Source organism: Arabidopsis thaliana, chromosome 4 (assembly GCF_000001735.4).
Source record: "Arabidopsis thaliana chromosome 4, partial sequence".
NCBI classification, from domain to species: domain Eukaryota; kingdom Viridiplantae; phylum Streptophyta; class Magnoliopsida; order Brassicales; family Brassicaceae; genus Arabidopsis; species Arabidopsis thaliana.
This window is the reverse complement of record NC_003075.7, coordinates 6,440,588-6,454,294: the sequence shown is the minus strand read 5'-3', so window position 1 is coordinate 6,454,294 and position 13,707 is coordinate 6,440,588. Positions and strand designations below refer to the sequence as shown.

The window sequence follows — 13,707 nt, the reverse complement described above, 5'->3', positions numbered from 1 at the left end:
GAATCTGTCATTACATAGAGCTCCGGTTATAGAAAGCTTCTGTCATAAGCTAAGTAATTCGGTTTTGAAACCTGAAGATATCAGAATGTGGGTTGTAGTAGTTCTTTCTCGCTATGTACGTGAGCTGGAGATTTATAGTTCTTGCTATCAGGATAAGCAAAACATATTGCCAAGTAGCTTGTATACCTGCAAGTCACTCGTGATTTTGAAGCTCAATGGCGGGATTCTCATGGATGTTCCTCGAATGGTTTGTCTTCCTTCTCTGAAAACTTTGGTACTTAAAGGTGTGAACTACTTCAAACAAGAATCTCTTCAGCGACTTCTATCTAATTGCCCTGTTCTTGAAGATCTAGTAGTGAATTTATGTCATCATGACAATATGGGAAAGTTCATTGTTATTGTCCCATCTTTGCAACGTTTATCACTCTATATAGGTTATAAGCGTGTTTTAGATGAGTTTGTCATAGATACTCCTTCTTTAGAGTATTTCAAACTTGTGGATCGTAATTATGATAGTCACCCATGTTTGATTGAGAATATGCCTAAGCTGACGGAAGCATATGTCGATGTTAGATCCACTGATCTCCAGAGTCTCATTGGATCAATCACTTCTGTCAAGCGGCTTATAATATCCTCTAAGGTAATCAGTTTCAATCTATCTTTGATCTTGCTTTCTAAATTCTCTGTTAACACTTTTCTTATTCGTCCGCAGGCTATGTTTGGTGACGGTTATATCTTCAACCGCCTTGAGCGTCTGACACTACATGTATTGGAAGAGAACCCGTCGAATCTCCTTTCCCAGTTCCTCAAAGACTCTCCTAACTTACAAGAACTAGAGTACTTCTCTGAACTAGATGACGTATGTTTCTTCTATTAGCTATTATTTCTTATTTATTGCACATTATGTTTAAAAAAAAAAATCTGATTCTTCTCTTGATCTCAGAGTTATGAGAATATGCGTATGTTTCCCTGGAATCAACCGAGTATTGTTCCCGAATGCTTGTTGTCGAGTCTACAAAAGTTCACCTGGTCGCAGTACTTAGGAAGAACACAAGACAGAGATATTGCGGTTTACATCTTGAAAAACGCTTGTTGCTTAAGGAATGCAACAATCGATTCTTATACATGTTTGGTTCCAGAACTCAAGATGATAAAGGAATTGACTCGTTCTTCCCGAGCTTCAACAACATGTGAACTCAACTTTTCTTGAGGATTTGAGTTTTAAGATGTTTTCATTTATAAATAGGGTCTAGTTTCCATCTAGACTCGTCTGATTGTCCAGCAAAGATCAGATCATGAATGTCTTGTTCTTTTACTCTCCTACTTGTATGGTTTCTTTTCCATCTCTTAAAACTCGTTTTCGACAGAAAGCTTGTTTATGTATAATGGAGATATACCTTGTATGTCAGACAGAAAAGTTTGAGCGTTGCGTAAAGATGTTCAGCTCAAAGTTAAAAAGAAGAATACAATAGCTTAAGAGTTGGTACTTTTTTTTGCTTGCATGTGTCCTTTAATGTCAATTTCATGTTTTCAGAGTTATCTAAGTGTGGTTGTTTTTCTTGTTGCCATGGAACAGGACAAGACAAGACTGCTCTTCTTTTCCTTTTTTTTTTCCCCCTGAAACATTATTAAACCTTAGATCTTATTATTGGGGTGGATGTTTGCCTGCATCTCCTCTCCAGCTCTACGAGATAATTGAGTATGATTTGGGTTGCTTTAAAATGTAATTTTTTTATCCTTTTTACTAGGCTTGGCTGTTGTTTCTCTATGCTGGGTTAGCTATGCTAGAGAACATATTAAGAGCTAAGGGGAGCAATATTCGTCCATGGTACTCTTATATGTTTCCTCATCGTTCGATTATGACTGTTATGATCTCTTAAGTTTTTCTTTGCTCGTGTTGTCAAGTTCTTTGAATTTGGAGTGTTCTTTGTGTCTCATGCGTCGCTAGTGAAGGCCATAGAATGTTATTTCATTGTATGTGTGTATCTCAGAGTGATGCGTCATGCTATATGTTGAACGTCTGTCCTATGCTCGACCAAGCACATCTGTAGTTTTATGGAAGTCATAGGACGTACCTAAGTCTAGAGAATATTGGGTTTCTAAGTGTTGTGTCATGTTACTGTGTGGATCTTGAGTTCTATATCCACAACGCACATGCTTTGCAGTTAGCAAATGATGACTATTGAATGTTGTAAAATATCAAATGCATCATCATGTGGCATGGTGATTGGCAAACATTTGGATTTTTCCCTCTAAAGGGTCTCTTTCATTTTGGCATAGAAGCATACACATAGAGAACTTTAGCATACACATATATGGTTTTGTCAAGTATTTCATGATTAGGATTAGAGAACTTTAGCTTCCACGGAGTCCTCAATGGTTGGGGGTGTTTAGTATTGTTATTATTATGCAGTGGATATCTCTATATATGTATTCATGTAGTGGTGTTTCGTTTGGCTTATCTCATCTGTTGGGAGTGAATTAAACTCTGAACTTGATTTGGTTTTGCAGGTGGCTATATCATCACTATTGTGCCATGGCTCTGGCCCTTGTCAGCCTCACTTGGGAAAGCAAAGGTCAACCAAACTGTGTCCAGAAACAGGTAATGATCAGAGTTATTTCTTTTTTGTGCAGATTAAAAGTTCACATAGTAAATGCCATGATGAAGTTCAATCCTCGACAGAGAGGAGTCCATCTTTTCCTACAATGGGCTATGATGCAAGAGGTGTCGCCATGCTTCTATAAAACAGATATCAACGCCAAAGATTATACACTCGCATTGCACTAGGAAAGGTGCCTTATTATGTGCAATTCTATTCTTCGGTCCAAACTTGTATTCGCTTTTGTAAAATAGCTCTAAAGTGTGCCTTGTGGTTAAAATTCAGGCTAAGAGAATGTATGTTGTATGGGGAGAAACAGCTGGCGTTGGCGGACAACTATGGCTCTTATGTATGCTATTCATATTACAGGTGAGCTTTTTTTTTTGTGTAAATATATGAATCAAGTTTATGCTTAAACATTTTAAAGCGTTTAATGTCTTCCTTCTTTTTAACAACTGTGAACATTTCTATGTATATATTTGAAAGTCAATATATTTAATAGATTATCTGATGTAATGAGATCTCTTAGATGGCTTGTATAGTAGAACCTCTTTGCTTTTTCCACAATAGTCTTGAGGTTTTCTGTTTAACTTATTGGGCTTAACAATTTGTTGCTAAAACTCAGGTGTTTGAAGCATACGTTGGACTGCTGTTGCTAAGAAAAACAGTAACTGGAGTTGTTAATGAATGGCAGGTATATTATTTTCACTCTTTTGGCATTGTTTTCAACGGGTTTATTCCCGGTATAGGCCGACAAATCCTAATTCAATAGTGAACAGAGACTAAAAAATAGGAAGTAAAGTAAAATAAATGTTGTCGCTTTTCAAATGATGGTTTGTGGCATTCTTCTGGTAGTGATGGCTGTTGGGAACTTCATAAACACAATAGGAACACTGATGATCACAGGTCTCATTTGTTAAAATCACTTTTCTTTTCTTTTTTTTGCAATTCATAAATTTTTGTTTTCGTAGGCCACAAAATTCACATCCTGTGATTAAAAAGAAACTATGTGTTATGAGCCAATGTTTTAGCCTTAGCTCTTGTTAAGGGACCCGTTGCTAAAGCTTAAGAACAAGAGATTGAAAGATAAGCTTCCTCTTAACCCTAAGCTCTCTTGGAGATTAAGGTTAATTCTTGGAAGTTAATTTTATTCATTGTTTGAGTCTCCTTTTATAGAGAAACCCTTACAACCGACTCTAAGCATAATTATGTTAAAATACCAAATCTAAAAAGGAAAACATAGGAAACAATTTTAAGAAGGATCTCGAGTCTTTGGTTTCCTTCTCTGATATGTAATTCCATATCTTGTATCACTATGAACATCTTGAAGATGATAGTGTTAAAAAATAAGACAGTATTCTTAAAAGACAAGAAAGACAGTATTCCTAAACCTTTTTTTCCCTTAATTTTTTTATTCAGCAGAATCATAGAGTTTCCAAAAATCTTCCGCAGTTCTTGAGGCGGTTTTGATTTACCCTTATGATTCCGGTTCAGAGGCGGAAAAATTGAGAATTTACTGAAATAGTCTCATTACATAACAATCCAGAGCTTTCTAGGGTTTGTCTCCTGTTCTTCTGTGTTTTTTTTCTTGTTTGGTTGGCTTGAGACAAATCCTAAGTATTTATTGTGTTTTCTTGATTTTTGTAAAGATATGGACAGAATCAGTGGGTTACCTGATGAAATACTGGTTAAGATAATGTCGTTAGCTCCGACTAAAGTTGCTGTATCAACTAGTATCTTGTCGAAACGATGGGAGTTTCTTTGGATGTGGTTGACGAAACTTGAGTTTGGTGATGAACTTTATTCAGAGTCTGAATTCAAGAGTTTACAGTGTTTTCTTGATAGAAATCTGCCATTACATAGAGCTCCAGTTATAGAAAGCTTCCGTCTTGAGCTTAGTGGTTTATATTTTAACCCTGAAGATATCAGAATGTGGGTTGTAGTAGTTGTTTCTCGCTACGTACGTGAGCTGGAGATTTACTGTCCAGAGAAGCAACACATATTGCCAAGTAGCTTGTATACCTGCAAGTCTCTCGTGATCTTGAAACTCGATGGTGGGATTATCTTGGATGTTCCTCCGATGGTTTGTCTTCCCTCTCTGAGAACTTTGGAACTTAAAGGTGTGAGAGTCTTCAGTGACGCATCTCTTCAGCGGCTTCTATCTAATTGCCCTGTTCTTGAAGATCTAGTTGTGAATTTATATCATCATGACAATACTCTAAAGTTGACTATTATTGTCCCATCTTTGCATCGTTTGTCACTCTATATAGGTTATACTTGTGATGTAGATGAGTTTGTCATAGATACTCCTTCTTTAGAGTATTTCAAACTTGAGGATCGTAATTATGATAGTCACCCATGTTTGATCGAGAATATGCCTAAGCTAACGGTAGCATACGTCGATGTTAGATCCACTGATCTTCAGAGTCTCATCGGATCAATCACTTCTGTCAAGTATCTAACAATATCCTCTAAGGTAATCAGTTTCAATCTATCTTTGATCTTGCTCTTTAAATTCTCTGTTTATACTTTTTTTTTATTCGTTCGCAGGCTATGTTTGGTGACGGTTTTATTTTCAACCACCTTGAGCATCTGACGCTACCTGTATGGGATGATTATCCGTGGAATGTCCTTGTCCAGGTCCTCAAAGACTCTCCTAACTTACGTGAACTAAGCTGCCTCTCTGAAATGAATGTAAGTTCCTTCGTTTAACTTGTTTTCTTTTGTACATTATTTTGTTGTTCAAATCTAATTCTTCTGCTTGACTTCAGGATCATCATCAGAATTTTGGTCTGTTTTTATGGGATCAACCGAGTACTGTTCCTGAATGCATGTTGTCGAGTCTACAAAAGTTCACCTGGACAGAATATTTAGGAAGACCAGAAGACACAGATATTGCGGTTTACATCTTGAAAAACGCTTGTCGCTTAAGCACTGCAACAATCGATTCTGATACACGTTTGTTTACAAAACTCGAGATGATAACGGAGTTGACACGTTCTTCCCGAGCTTCAACAACATGCGAGCTTATCTTTTATTGAGGTTTTGAATCATTAAATGTTTTCATTTATATAATAGGATTCTATAAGTTCCATCTAGACTCGTCTGATTGCCCAACAAAGATCAGGTAATGAATGTCTTACCTACTTGCAGTGGTTTCTCTTCCATCTCTGAAAACTTTAAGACTAGTTTATAACTAGGAGATATACAATCTTGTTGCTTAGACCTAAGTTTGACAACATAATGTTAATCTTATTTGATTCTTAGAACTTGTGAGGGTCTAAGGCTCTATGATACAAATTGTATCATACAATGTGTCAAAGATATATTGCAGAGGTTCCAAAATCTCATTTATCTTTTCTCACAGTCTCTTCCAAAGCCAAATACACCGTATCAGTATACCACGCTCAGACCTAAAGTCAATCGTGAAAAAAGATTCTGAAATATTGACACTTACCTGGTTAACTAGCATGAATTTACAAAGTATGGAGCTGATAGCTACTGCCTCGTTGTGCCAGGCATCAAAATGATAGCCATTATTATTACCAAAGATTCCTTTGTAGGATTCTTGAAAAAGAGGCCCAACCCACTTACGTATCAAACACTTCTCTAGGCCCATATAGGTATCAATGAATCCCTAAAGCCAGTAGTTAAGTGTAGTGTCGCTACAAATTCTGATTCCTTCTTCTATTTTCTCCTTTTCTCGATTTCAGAGTTGTAGAGTTTCCAGAAATGCTTCCGCAGAGTTCTTCAGGCGCTTTTGATTAACCTTCTGATTCCGGTTCCGGTACAAATAAATCGAGCCTCCACTGAATTTCACTGGACAAGACTCATCACCTAACAAACCAGAGCTTCTTTCTAGGGTTTGTCTCTTGTTCTTCTGTTTTCACTTGTTTGGTATGCTTGAGACAAATCCTTTGAGTCTTTATTGTGTATTCTTTTTCAGGGTCGGTGACATTTTCTTGGTTGTTGTAAGACTATGGACAGAATCAGTGGGTTACCTGATGAAGTACTGGTTAAGATACTGTCGTTTGTTCCGACTAAAGTTGCTGTGTCAACGAGCATTTTGTCGAAACGATGGGAGTTTCTTTGGATGTGGTTGACTAAACTTAAGTTTGGTAGTAAACGTTATTCAGAGTCTGAATTCAAGAGGTTACAGTGTTTTCTTGATAGGAATCTGCCATTACATAGAGCTCCCGTTATAGAAAGTTTCCGTCTTGTGTTAAGTGATTCGCATTTTAAACCTGAGGATATCAGAATGTGGGTTGTAGTAGCAGTTTCTCGCTACATACGTGAGCTGAAGATTTATAGTTCTCACTATGGGGAGAAGCAAAACATATTGCCAAGTAGCTTATATACCTGCAAATCGCTCGTGATCTTGAAACTCGATGGCGGGGTTCTCTTGGATGTTCCTCGAATGGTTTGTCTTCCCTCTTTGAAAACTTTGGAACTGAAAGGTGTGAGATACTTCAAGCAAGGATCTCTTCAGCGGCTTCTATGTAATTGCCCTGTTCTTGAAGATCTAGTAGTGAATCTATCTCATCATGACAATATGGGAAAGCTTACTGTTATTGTCCCATCTTTGCAACGTTTATCACTCTCTACACCTTCTAGTCGTGAGTTTGTCATAGATACTCCTTCTTTACTGTCTTTCCAACTTGTGGATCGTAATGATAATAGTCACACCTTTTTGATTGAGAATATGCCTAAGCTGAGGGAAGCATATATCAATGTTCCATTCGCTGATATCAAGAGTCTCATCGGATCAATCACATCTGTCAAGCGGCTTGCAATATCCTCTGAGGTAATCAATTTCAATCCATCCACTGCTTGTCCTTAATCTCATTTTAAAAACTCTCTGTTAATACTTTTCTTTATCGTCCGCAGGTTGGTTACGGTGAAGGTTTTATCTTCAACCACCTTGAGGAACTAACGCTATGGAACAAGTATTCTTCGAATCTCCTCGTCTGGTTCCTCAAAAACTCTCCTAACTTACGAGAACTAATGCTCGTCTCCGAAACGGATGTAAGTTTCTTCCATTAACTATTACATTATTTTGTTCTTTAAAAACTAATTCTTCTGCTTGATCTCAGGATCATGAGAATCTTGGTATGCTTTCCTGGAATCAACCGAGTATTGTTCCTGAATGCATGTTGTCGAGTCTACAAAAATTCACTTGGTTTAAATACTTAGGAAGACCACAAGACAGAGATATTGCGGTTTACATCTTGAAAAACGCTTGCCGCTTAAGGACTGCAACAATCAAATCTGATACACGTTTGTTTACAAAACTCGAGATGATAACGGAGTTGAGACTTTCTTCCCAAGCTTCATCAACATGCGAACTCAACTTTTCTTGAGGATTTGAGATTCTAAGATGTCTACATTTATATAATAGGATTGTAATTCCTATCTAAACTCGTCTGACTGTCCAACAAAGATCCTATAACGAATTTCTTGTTCTTCTACTCTCTTGCTCGTATGGTTTAGTCTGTCATAAAAAAAAAAACTTGTTTACGTATAATGGAGATACACCAGAGCGAAGTTGTATACCGATAGTATAATGGAGATGCTTTGTGAACAAGAAAAGAGTACTAGTTCTGTTTTGGACCATACGTCTCTTTGCACTTCTTATACACTATTCGTTCTCAAATTCGACAAGTTAAGGTCAACTTATTTGATGCTTGTAACTTGTAAGGTTCTAAGGCTGTATGATACAAATTGAATCATACAATGTGTCATTGCAGAAGTTCCTTGCCAGTTCCACCCAAGCTTAAGTATTTATCTATAATATTTTCCTCAACTAGTTCTTTATTTCATTATTTGTGTAGTCTTGGAAGTAGTTCAAAAAGAGCAAACATATAAGTTGAAATTAGAATCATATGCTCACCAAGCACATGTGTAGTTTAATGAAAGTCAATAGGAAATAAGTACATAACTTAGTCTTGAAAATGGTGTGTTTCTAAGAGTATAGTGTCATGCTAAATGTGGATCTTAGGTTCTATACTTACCCAACCTCATATCTCTTTCTCTCTCTCGCTTATCTATTCTATATGCTGTTGATTCTTACTTCTCCAAAACAGATCTATTTCGGTATGTTTCGTTCTTTGCTTTTAGCAAATGAAGACTATCTTCTATTGATATAAAATATCCATTTGGAATGTCATTTAAGATGGCTATGGTGACCAAGTATATATGAGAACTACTAGTAACGCGTGTTAGCATCTCTTCAGAGTATAGCTGAATTTATCGTTGACATTATATTTCGAGTGGATAACTAGATTCTCTATTGCCTCATCATGTGCCATGGCGAATTGCAAACATGTTGATATCGTAGTGATTAAACCTTAATCTCCAACCTTAGGATACATCTTTCACTATACCACCATGAGTTGGTTTTGGCAGTTTTTGCTGTCAATCTTTGGTAGTTCGTTCCATCGCATTAGGTGTTGAGTTTTAAGTATTTTGCTCTTATATGTTTGTTCCAATTCGAAATCTTTATGCACATGTTGCATTAAGCTAAGGTTCTAATATGGAAAATAATGCATTTGAATTGTGGATGCAAGGTCAAAAACAAATTTGCTTATTTCACATCACATATCGGGCCAGGGCTAACCTTTAGACCCACAATTATTAAGCCTAATGCTTGACCCAGTCACAATAAACTCTTTGTTTATGTATTTTTGGCATCAAACCTATTTGTTTATTGTATGTGTGTGTGAGATTTAATTTAAGACTAGACTGTCGGTGTTTGGTAGGGTTTATGGAGTATGTTACTTGGTCTATAATAGCATCTTTCACGTTTTCTCTGAAGAAAAAGACAAAGAAAGCGACAGAAGATCTAACGATTATGATTTGACGACATTATTTAAAATATTTAGTATATTTTTAAAAGAGAAATGAAAACTATTGGGACAATGATTCTTCTCCGACCGTGTGAAATTTAAAATATGGTACAAAAAAATTTAGAAGGTTCCCAAAAACTGAACCTAAAGATTTGTAAAATTATTCATCAGATTAGTAAATAAAAAATACTCTAGATTAAAAAACAAACGGTTTATTTCTTTCGTTTTCCCAACAATTTTTGAAGAAATCCACAATTTTATAAAGTGAACATTAATTTGGATAGCAAAGTTATTTGGGTTTAAATTTTAAACACCTTCGTATGCATATTTATGCTGTATATTGGATATATCTGTAACGAGTGATGAAGGCCTTTCTTAAAACATTTCAAATTATGTATATGAATGAATCTACACGAAAATCTGCTTAAACAAAATATGTTATTGTTCTTCATATATATGGGCTCTATGGCTCTCTCAAGATGGTTAAATATATATATTTTGCCTTATCCACCGACCACCGCATGTCAAGTATGCAATCATGGAGAGTTCATAGCCGTTGAAATGTACACTCTCAAATTGAGGCACTATTCAAAACCTTAGAAATCTTATATATATATATATATTTAGTTCAAATAACTTACGTATTTTACAAATAATTATATTATATTTAATTATTTCAAATATATCCTTTTAAATTCAATTATCACATATAAATTCTAATAAATACAGTAGATTAGAATTAAAATTAGTAATGTATAAGAATATTACATAACATTAAAAACTATTTACATTGAGCAAATTTATGTGGGCTCTGCGGAAATACTAGTTATATATATGATTTGGTATTTTAGATATAATTTTATGATATATTTTATGTTTCGTTTATAATTATAGATATGTAATTTTATGTTATCATATCACTTTTTAAGAAAATTATTATATCACATAATGATTTATAAATATTTATGAAAGTTTCTCATTATAATTAATTATTAATATTGAAAACCATTATACAAAATGCAAATAAATGGATTTGAGGATGCACTATTAGAACAAGTGACTCTCAAACTCTTATTTTGAAGATGTGTCACTTTTAAAGTTAGGGTTCTTGTCGAAGATACCCTAATATACTTTCTCATTTCAAAATAAATACATTCTTACTTTAAAATGAGCGAGTTTTAGTTTCGGAAAAAATAATAAAAACAAAATTGTCATATATGAAGGACGTGACATTAATAATCGCTTTTCATATTTAACTATTTTCTACTGCTTTTCCCTGATTGAAAAGCAAAAACAAATGTGTTAAATGTTTTGCTTAGCCCCAAAAAGCAAAGAGACAAAACTTGAAAGAAGAGTAGTAGTTAGAACGTCAGAGAGCTAGCTACTTCGAAGGAAGGTTTCATTCATCGAAAATGGCAGCTTTATTATTAAATAATCGGTCAAACTCTGCCTCCCAATCCAAAGTCTAAAACCTTTCCTTCTTCTTTCTTTACAAATCCAACAATCTCAATGTCTCCAAATCCATAACTTTCTTCGATCCCCTTGTTCTTCCTCTGTCTGCTGTTACATTTTTTACAAAACCCTAATCAAACCCATTTTCTTCTATCAATCTTAACCCTAGAATCAAATAAAGACTCAATCTTTCTTTGCTTTGCTCTGTTCTGCTCTGTTTTTGCTCTGTTTTTATAATGGCTTGTTTCTTGAATTGTGTTAGATTTGATGTCTCCAAGACGATCACCGACAAACCCACAAGTCAAGGATCTGGTGTGACTTGTTATAACAGCTGGGATGATGTTGAAACTCTCACTTCCAATTTCTCTAGATTGATTGGTTCTGGTGGCTATAGCAGTATCTACATGGCTCGCTTCTCTGGCTCTGATAAAGCGGCTCTCAAGGTTCATGTTAGTAGTCACCGTCTTTATCAAGTCTTTAGACTTGAGCTTGATATTTTGCTTCGTCTTCAACATCCTAACATTGTCAAGCTTCTTGGCTATTTCGATGATTCAGGTACTACTTCTGAAATCTCATAGATTCTGCAAATATTTGGTGTCTGGTCAATTGTGTTGTTGTCTTGATTAAGCCAATTTTAGTGATTAAGTTTGTCTTAATCAAAGTTTTGATCTTTATTTGTTTTATCAAGTTGTTTGATATATTTGCATATAGACTTATGTTCTGCTTCTTTGTATTTCAGAGGAAAATGGTGCTCTTCTTCTTGAGTATCTTCCTCAAGGAAATCTACAAGAGAAGCTCCAAAGCAATAGCAAGCAAGTCTTGCAATGGAGGAACCGTGTAGCGATTGCGTTACAGTTAGTTCAAGCTATTGAACATATTCATGAGAAATGTAGCCCGCAGATAGTGCACGGGGACATCAAATCTTCCAACGTTCTTCTAGACAAAAACTTTGATTGCAAGCTTTGCGATTTCGGGTCAGCTAAAGTCGGGTTCTCTTCGATGGTTCAGCCTCCTACGATGTCGCCTAGATCTAGACAAGTGAAGATGGTGGGATCTCCAGGTTACACAGACCCTCATTATTTAAGAACCGGGATTGCTTCGAAGAAGATGGATATGTATGGGTTTGGAGTTGTGGTTCTTGAGTTGGTTTCAGGAAAAGAAGCGTTTTCTGCTGAGAGAGGTGAGATGCTGGTGCATATAGCTGCTCCACTTATGAATGAGATTTTGGATTCGAGTGTAGACATTTCAGAGGACAAGGTCAGACAGTTCTTGGACCCGAGGTTGTTAAGGGATAGTCTTGATATCGATGAGGTCAAGACAATGTTGAGTGTTGCTGCGGTCTGTATCAGTAGCAAGCTATCTCTAAGACCTTCGGCTGCTCAAGTAGCGGATACTCTTATAAAGGAAATACCATCATTGAGTTTCCTCGGTTGCGGTAAAGGAGTGTGAGTTATCGGTGTCGATGGTTTTTGTTGTAGTGTGGTAAGGCTGCGTGAACGACACTGTAAAGTTGGTGTGCATTTAGGAGTTTCTTGGAAAACCAGCAAGAAGAATAACCATGTAAATACTCTTGTTTTGTTTTGTGAATAGAAGCAGGAAATAACATTTTGTCTAATTATCATTCATCAACATTTCCTAGGAAATGTAATTTTGATTGTTGTTTTGTCTTGAAATCTTAGAGAGAAAGAGAAGTTCTGTTCATGTCAATGTAATGTAAAGTAAAGCTTAAAGCAGAAGCATGTCATTGTGAATATGAAGCAAAGTTTATGTGACTTGTAGTGCAATTTCAAAGGTTCTGATTCTCAATTCCTTCAAGATACAGTAACACAGCAATCAAAGGCCTTTCTAGGAGAAATAACTGTAATAAGCTAAAAAAAACTGAAGTTTGAAACTAAAGTCAGGAAGAGAAAGCCCAAAACACCATTGTGAAGTTTCCTTGAAAGTGAGCTTATGGGCTTCTTTTCCCTTTTTTTTTTTTTGAATGAATGAATGTATGGGCTTCTTGTTGACAAAAAAAAAAGGAAGATATGGGCTTGTTTAAAAGAGTTGCGCTCTTCAGTTTCCTTTGAACATGGTGCTTTGTCTATCTTGAAGGGAGGATATGACTATATGACACTATCTTCAAGATTATAGTGTCTACTCTAGGGTGTTAAATCCGCAGAAAGCGATATGATTCGAATCAAACCAAACTATATATTGATATGGTTCAAATGAAAATGTTTATCTCAATTCGAATCACAGAATTTGAATATGAACCAAACCAGAACACAAAACAAAAAGAAGAACATTTTAAAATAAAACAAAAACTAAAATGATATTTGATTATAATCCGAATACAAACTAAAACCATATAAAACCATGCACATTATATTAGGTTTTACTTTGAACAGTATTATTTAGGAATGAAACATATGTAAAATTGTTTGTTAGTTTGCTAATAGTCAATTCTAGTTGCGTCTGTCTCTCTTTCGATGATTAAATTTCAAATTTGGTGGTCTTTATTTTGAACCTCTTATTCTAGCTTTTGGATTCTGAAATTGAGATTTTTTTTTTTTCATTTTTGCTTTAGTTGAACGATAGTCACTAACTTTTTAGTTGAAGGATAATCACTAACTTTGTCTTATTGAACAATAGTTGAAATGATTCTTCGTTTGCCAAACTCTATTCTTGATGAACAAGTAGAGAGTAAGCTGATTTTTTTAAATACTCAAATTAGTTGTATTGTTTAGACTCAATAATTTCGACGACACATCAATTTTGACTAGATGTGTGCATATATGTCTTATGTGTGACTAATGTCTTCTCATTTG

General features: G+C 35.4%; 4 protein-coding genes and 1 pseudogene across 7 annotated transcripts; all 5 read left to right on the top strand.

The window, feature by feature from the left end:
- Window positions 1-85: 85 nt before the first annotated feature.
- AT4G10420 (FBD / Leucine Rich Repeat domains containing protein) lies at window positions 86-1,484 on the top strand (the record flags this gene model as incomplete). Its single annotated transcript, NM_117110.5, has 3 exons — window positions 86-640; window positions 713-859; window positions 944-1,484. The coding sequence occupies 3 exons, from the start codon at window positions 86-88 to the stop codon at window positions 1,208-1,210; spliced, it is 969 nt and encodes a 322-aa protein (NP_192780.4). The 3' UTR covers window positions 1,211-1,484.
- Window positions 1,485-1,578: 94 nt separating this feature from the next.
- AT4G10414 lies at window positions 1,579-2,978 on the top strand (annotated as a pseudogene). Its single transcript has 4 exons — window positions 1,579-1,838; window positions 2,513-2,602; window positions 2,684-2,793; window positions 2,883-2,978.
- Window positions 2,979-4,296: 1,318 nt separating this feature from the next.
- On the top strand, window positions 4,297-5,312 carry AT4G10410 (Leucine-rich repeat (LRR) family protein; the record flags this gene model as incomplete). The annotated part of the gene is made up of 3 exons (NM_117109.1): window positions 4,297-4,720; window positions 4,871-5,076; window positions 5,151-5,312. The coding sequence occupies 3 exons, from the start codon at window positions 4,297-4,299 to the stop codon at window positions 5,310-5,312; spliced, it is 792 nt and encodes a 263-aa protein (NP_192779.1).
- Window positions 5,313-6,158: 846 nt separating this feature from the next.
- On the top strand, window positions 6,159-8,207 carry AT4G10400 (F-box/RNI-like/FBD-like domains-containing protein). 3 transcript variants are annotated; one of them, NM_117108.5, is made up of 5 exons: window positions 6,159-6,223; window positions 6,314-6,463; window positions 6,547-7,404; window positions 7,488-7,625; window positions 7,694-8,179. In NM_117108.5, exons 3-5 carry the CDS (start codon window positions 6,580-6,582, stop codon window positions 7,958-7,960), a joined length of 1,230 nt encoding a protein of 409 aa, NP_192778.2. In that variant the 5' UTR covers window positions 6,159-6,223; window positions 6,314-6,463; window positions 6,547-6,579; the 3' UTR covers window positions 7,961-8,179. The 3 variants fall into 3 exon arrangements, with proteins under 3 accessions (NP_192778.2, NP_001078367.1, NP_001319893.1); NM_001084898.2 differs by lacking the exon at window positions 6,159-6,223 and having other exon boundaries at window positions 6,273-6,463; window positions 7,694-8,207; NM_001340663.1 differs by lacking the exon at window positions 6,159-6,223 and having other exon boundaries at window positions 6,273-7,404; window positions 7,694-8,207.
- Window positions 8,208-10,740: 2,533 nt separating this feature from the next.
- Window positions 10,741-12,699, top strand: AT4G10390 (Protein kinase superfamily protein). Its single transcript, NM_117107.5, has 2 exons — window positions 10,741-11,452; window positions 11,637-12,699. The coding sequence occupies exons 1-2, from the start codon at window positions 11,134-11,136 to the stop codon at window positions 12,344-12,346; spliced, it is 1,029 nt and encodes a 342-aa protein (NP_192777.1). The 5' UTR covers window positions 10,741-11,133; the 3' UTR covers window positions 12,347-12,699.
- The last annotated feature ends 1,008 nt before the right edge of the window (window positions 12,700-13,707 follow it).

What these genes read in the sequence shown, in the direction of transcription:
- AT4G10400 (NM_001084898.2), top strand. Translation starts at nt 6,580, where the DNA reads ATGGACAGAATCAGTGGGTTACCTGATGAAGTACTGGTTAAGATACTG. An exon ending in GGCTTGCAATATCCTCTGAG is followed by an intron (nt 7,405 to 7,487) that starts GTAATCAATTTC and finishes TATCGTCCGCAG; the next exon opens with GTTGGTTACGGTGAAGGTTT. An exon ending in TGCTCGTCTCCGAAACGGAT is followed by an intron (nt 7,626 to 7,693) that starts GTAAGTTTCTTC and finishes GCTTGATCTCAG; the next exon opens with GATCATGAGAATCTTGGTAT.
- AT4G10390 (NM_117107.5), top strand. Translation starts at nt 11,134, where the DNA reads ATGGCTTGTTTCTTGAATTGTGTTAGATTTGATGTCTCCAAGACGATC. An exon ending in TGGCTATTTCGATGATTCAG is followed by an intron (nt 11,453 to 11,636) that starts GTACTACTTCTG and finishes TTTGTATTTCAG; the next exon opens with AGGAAAATGGTGCTCTTCTT.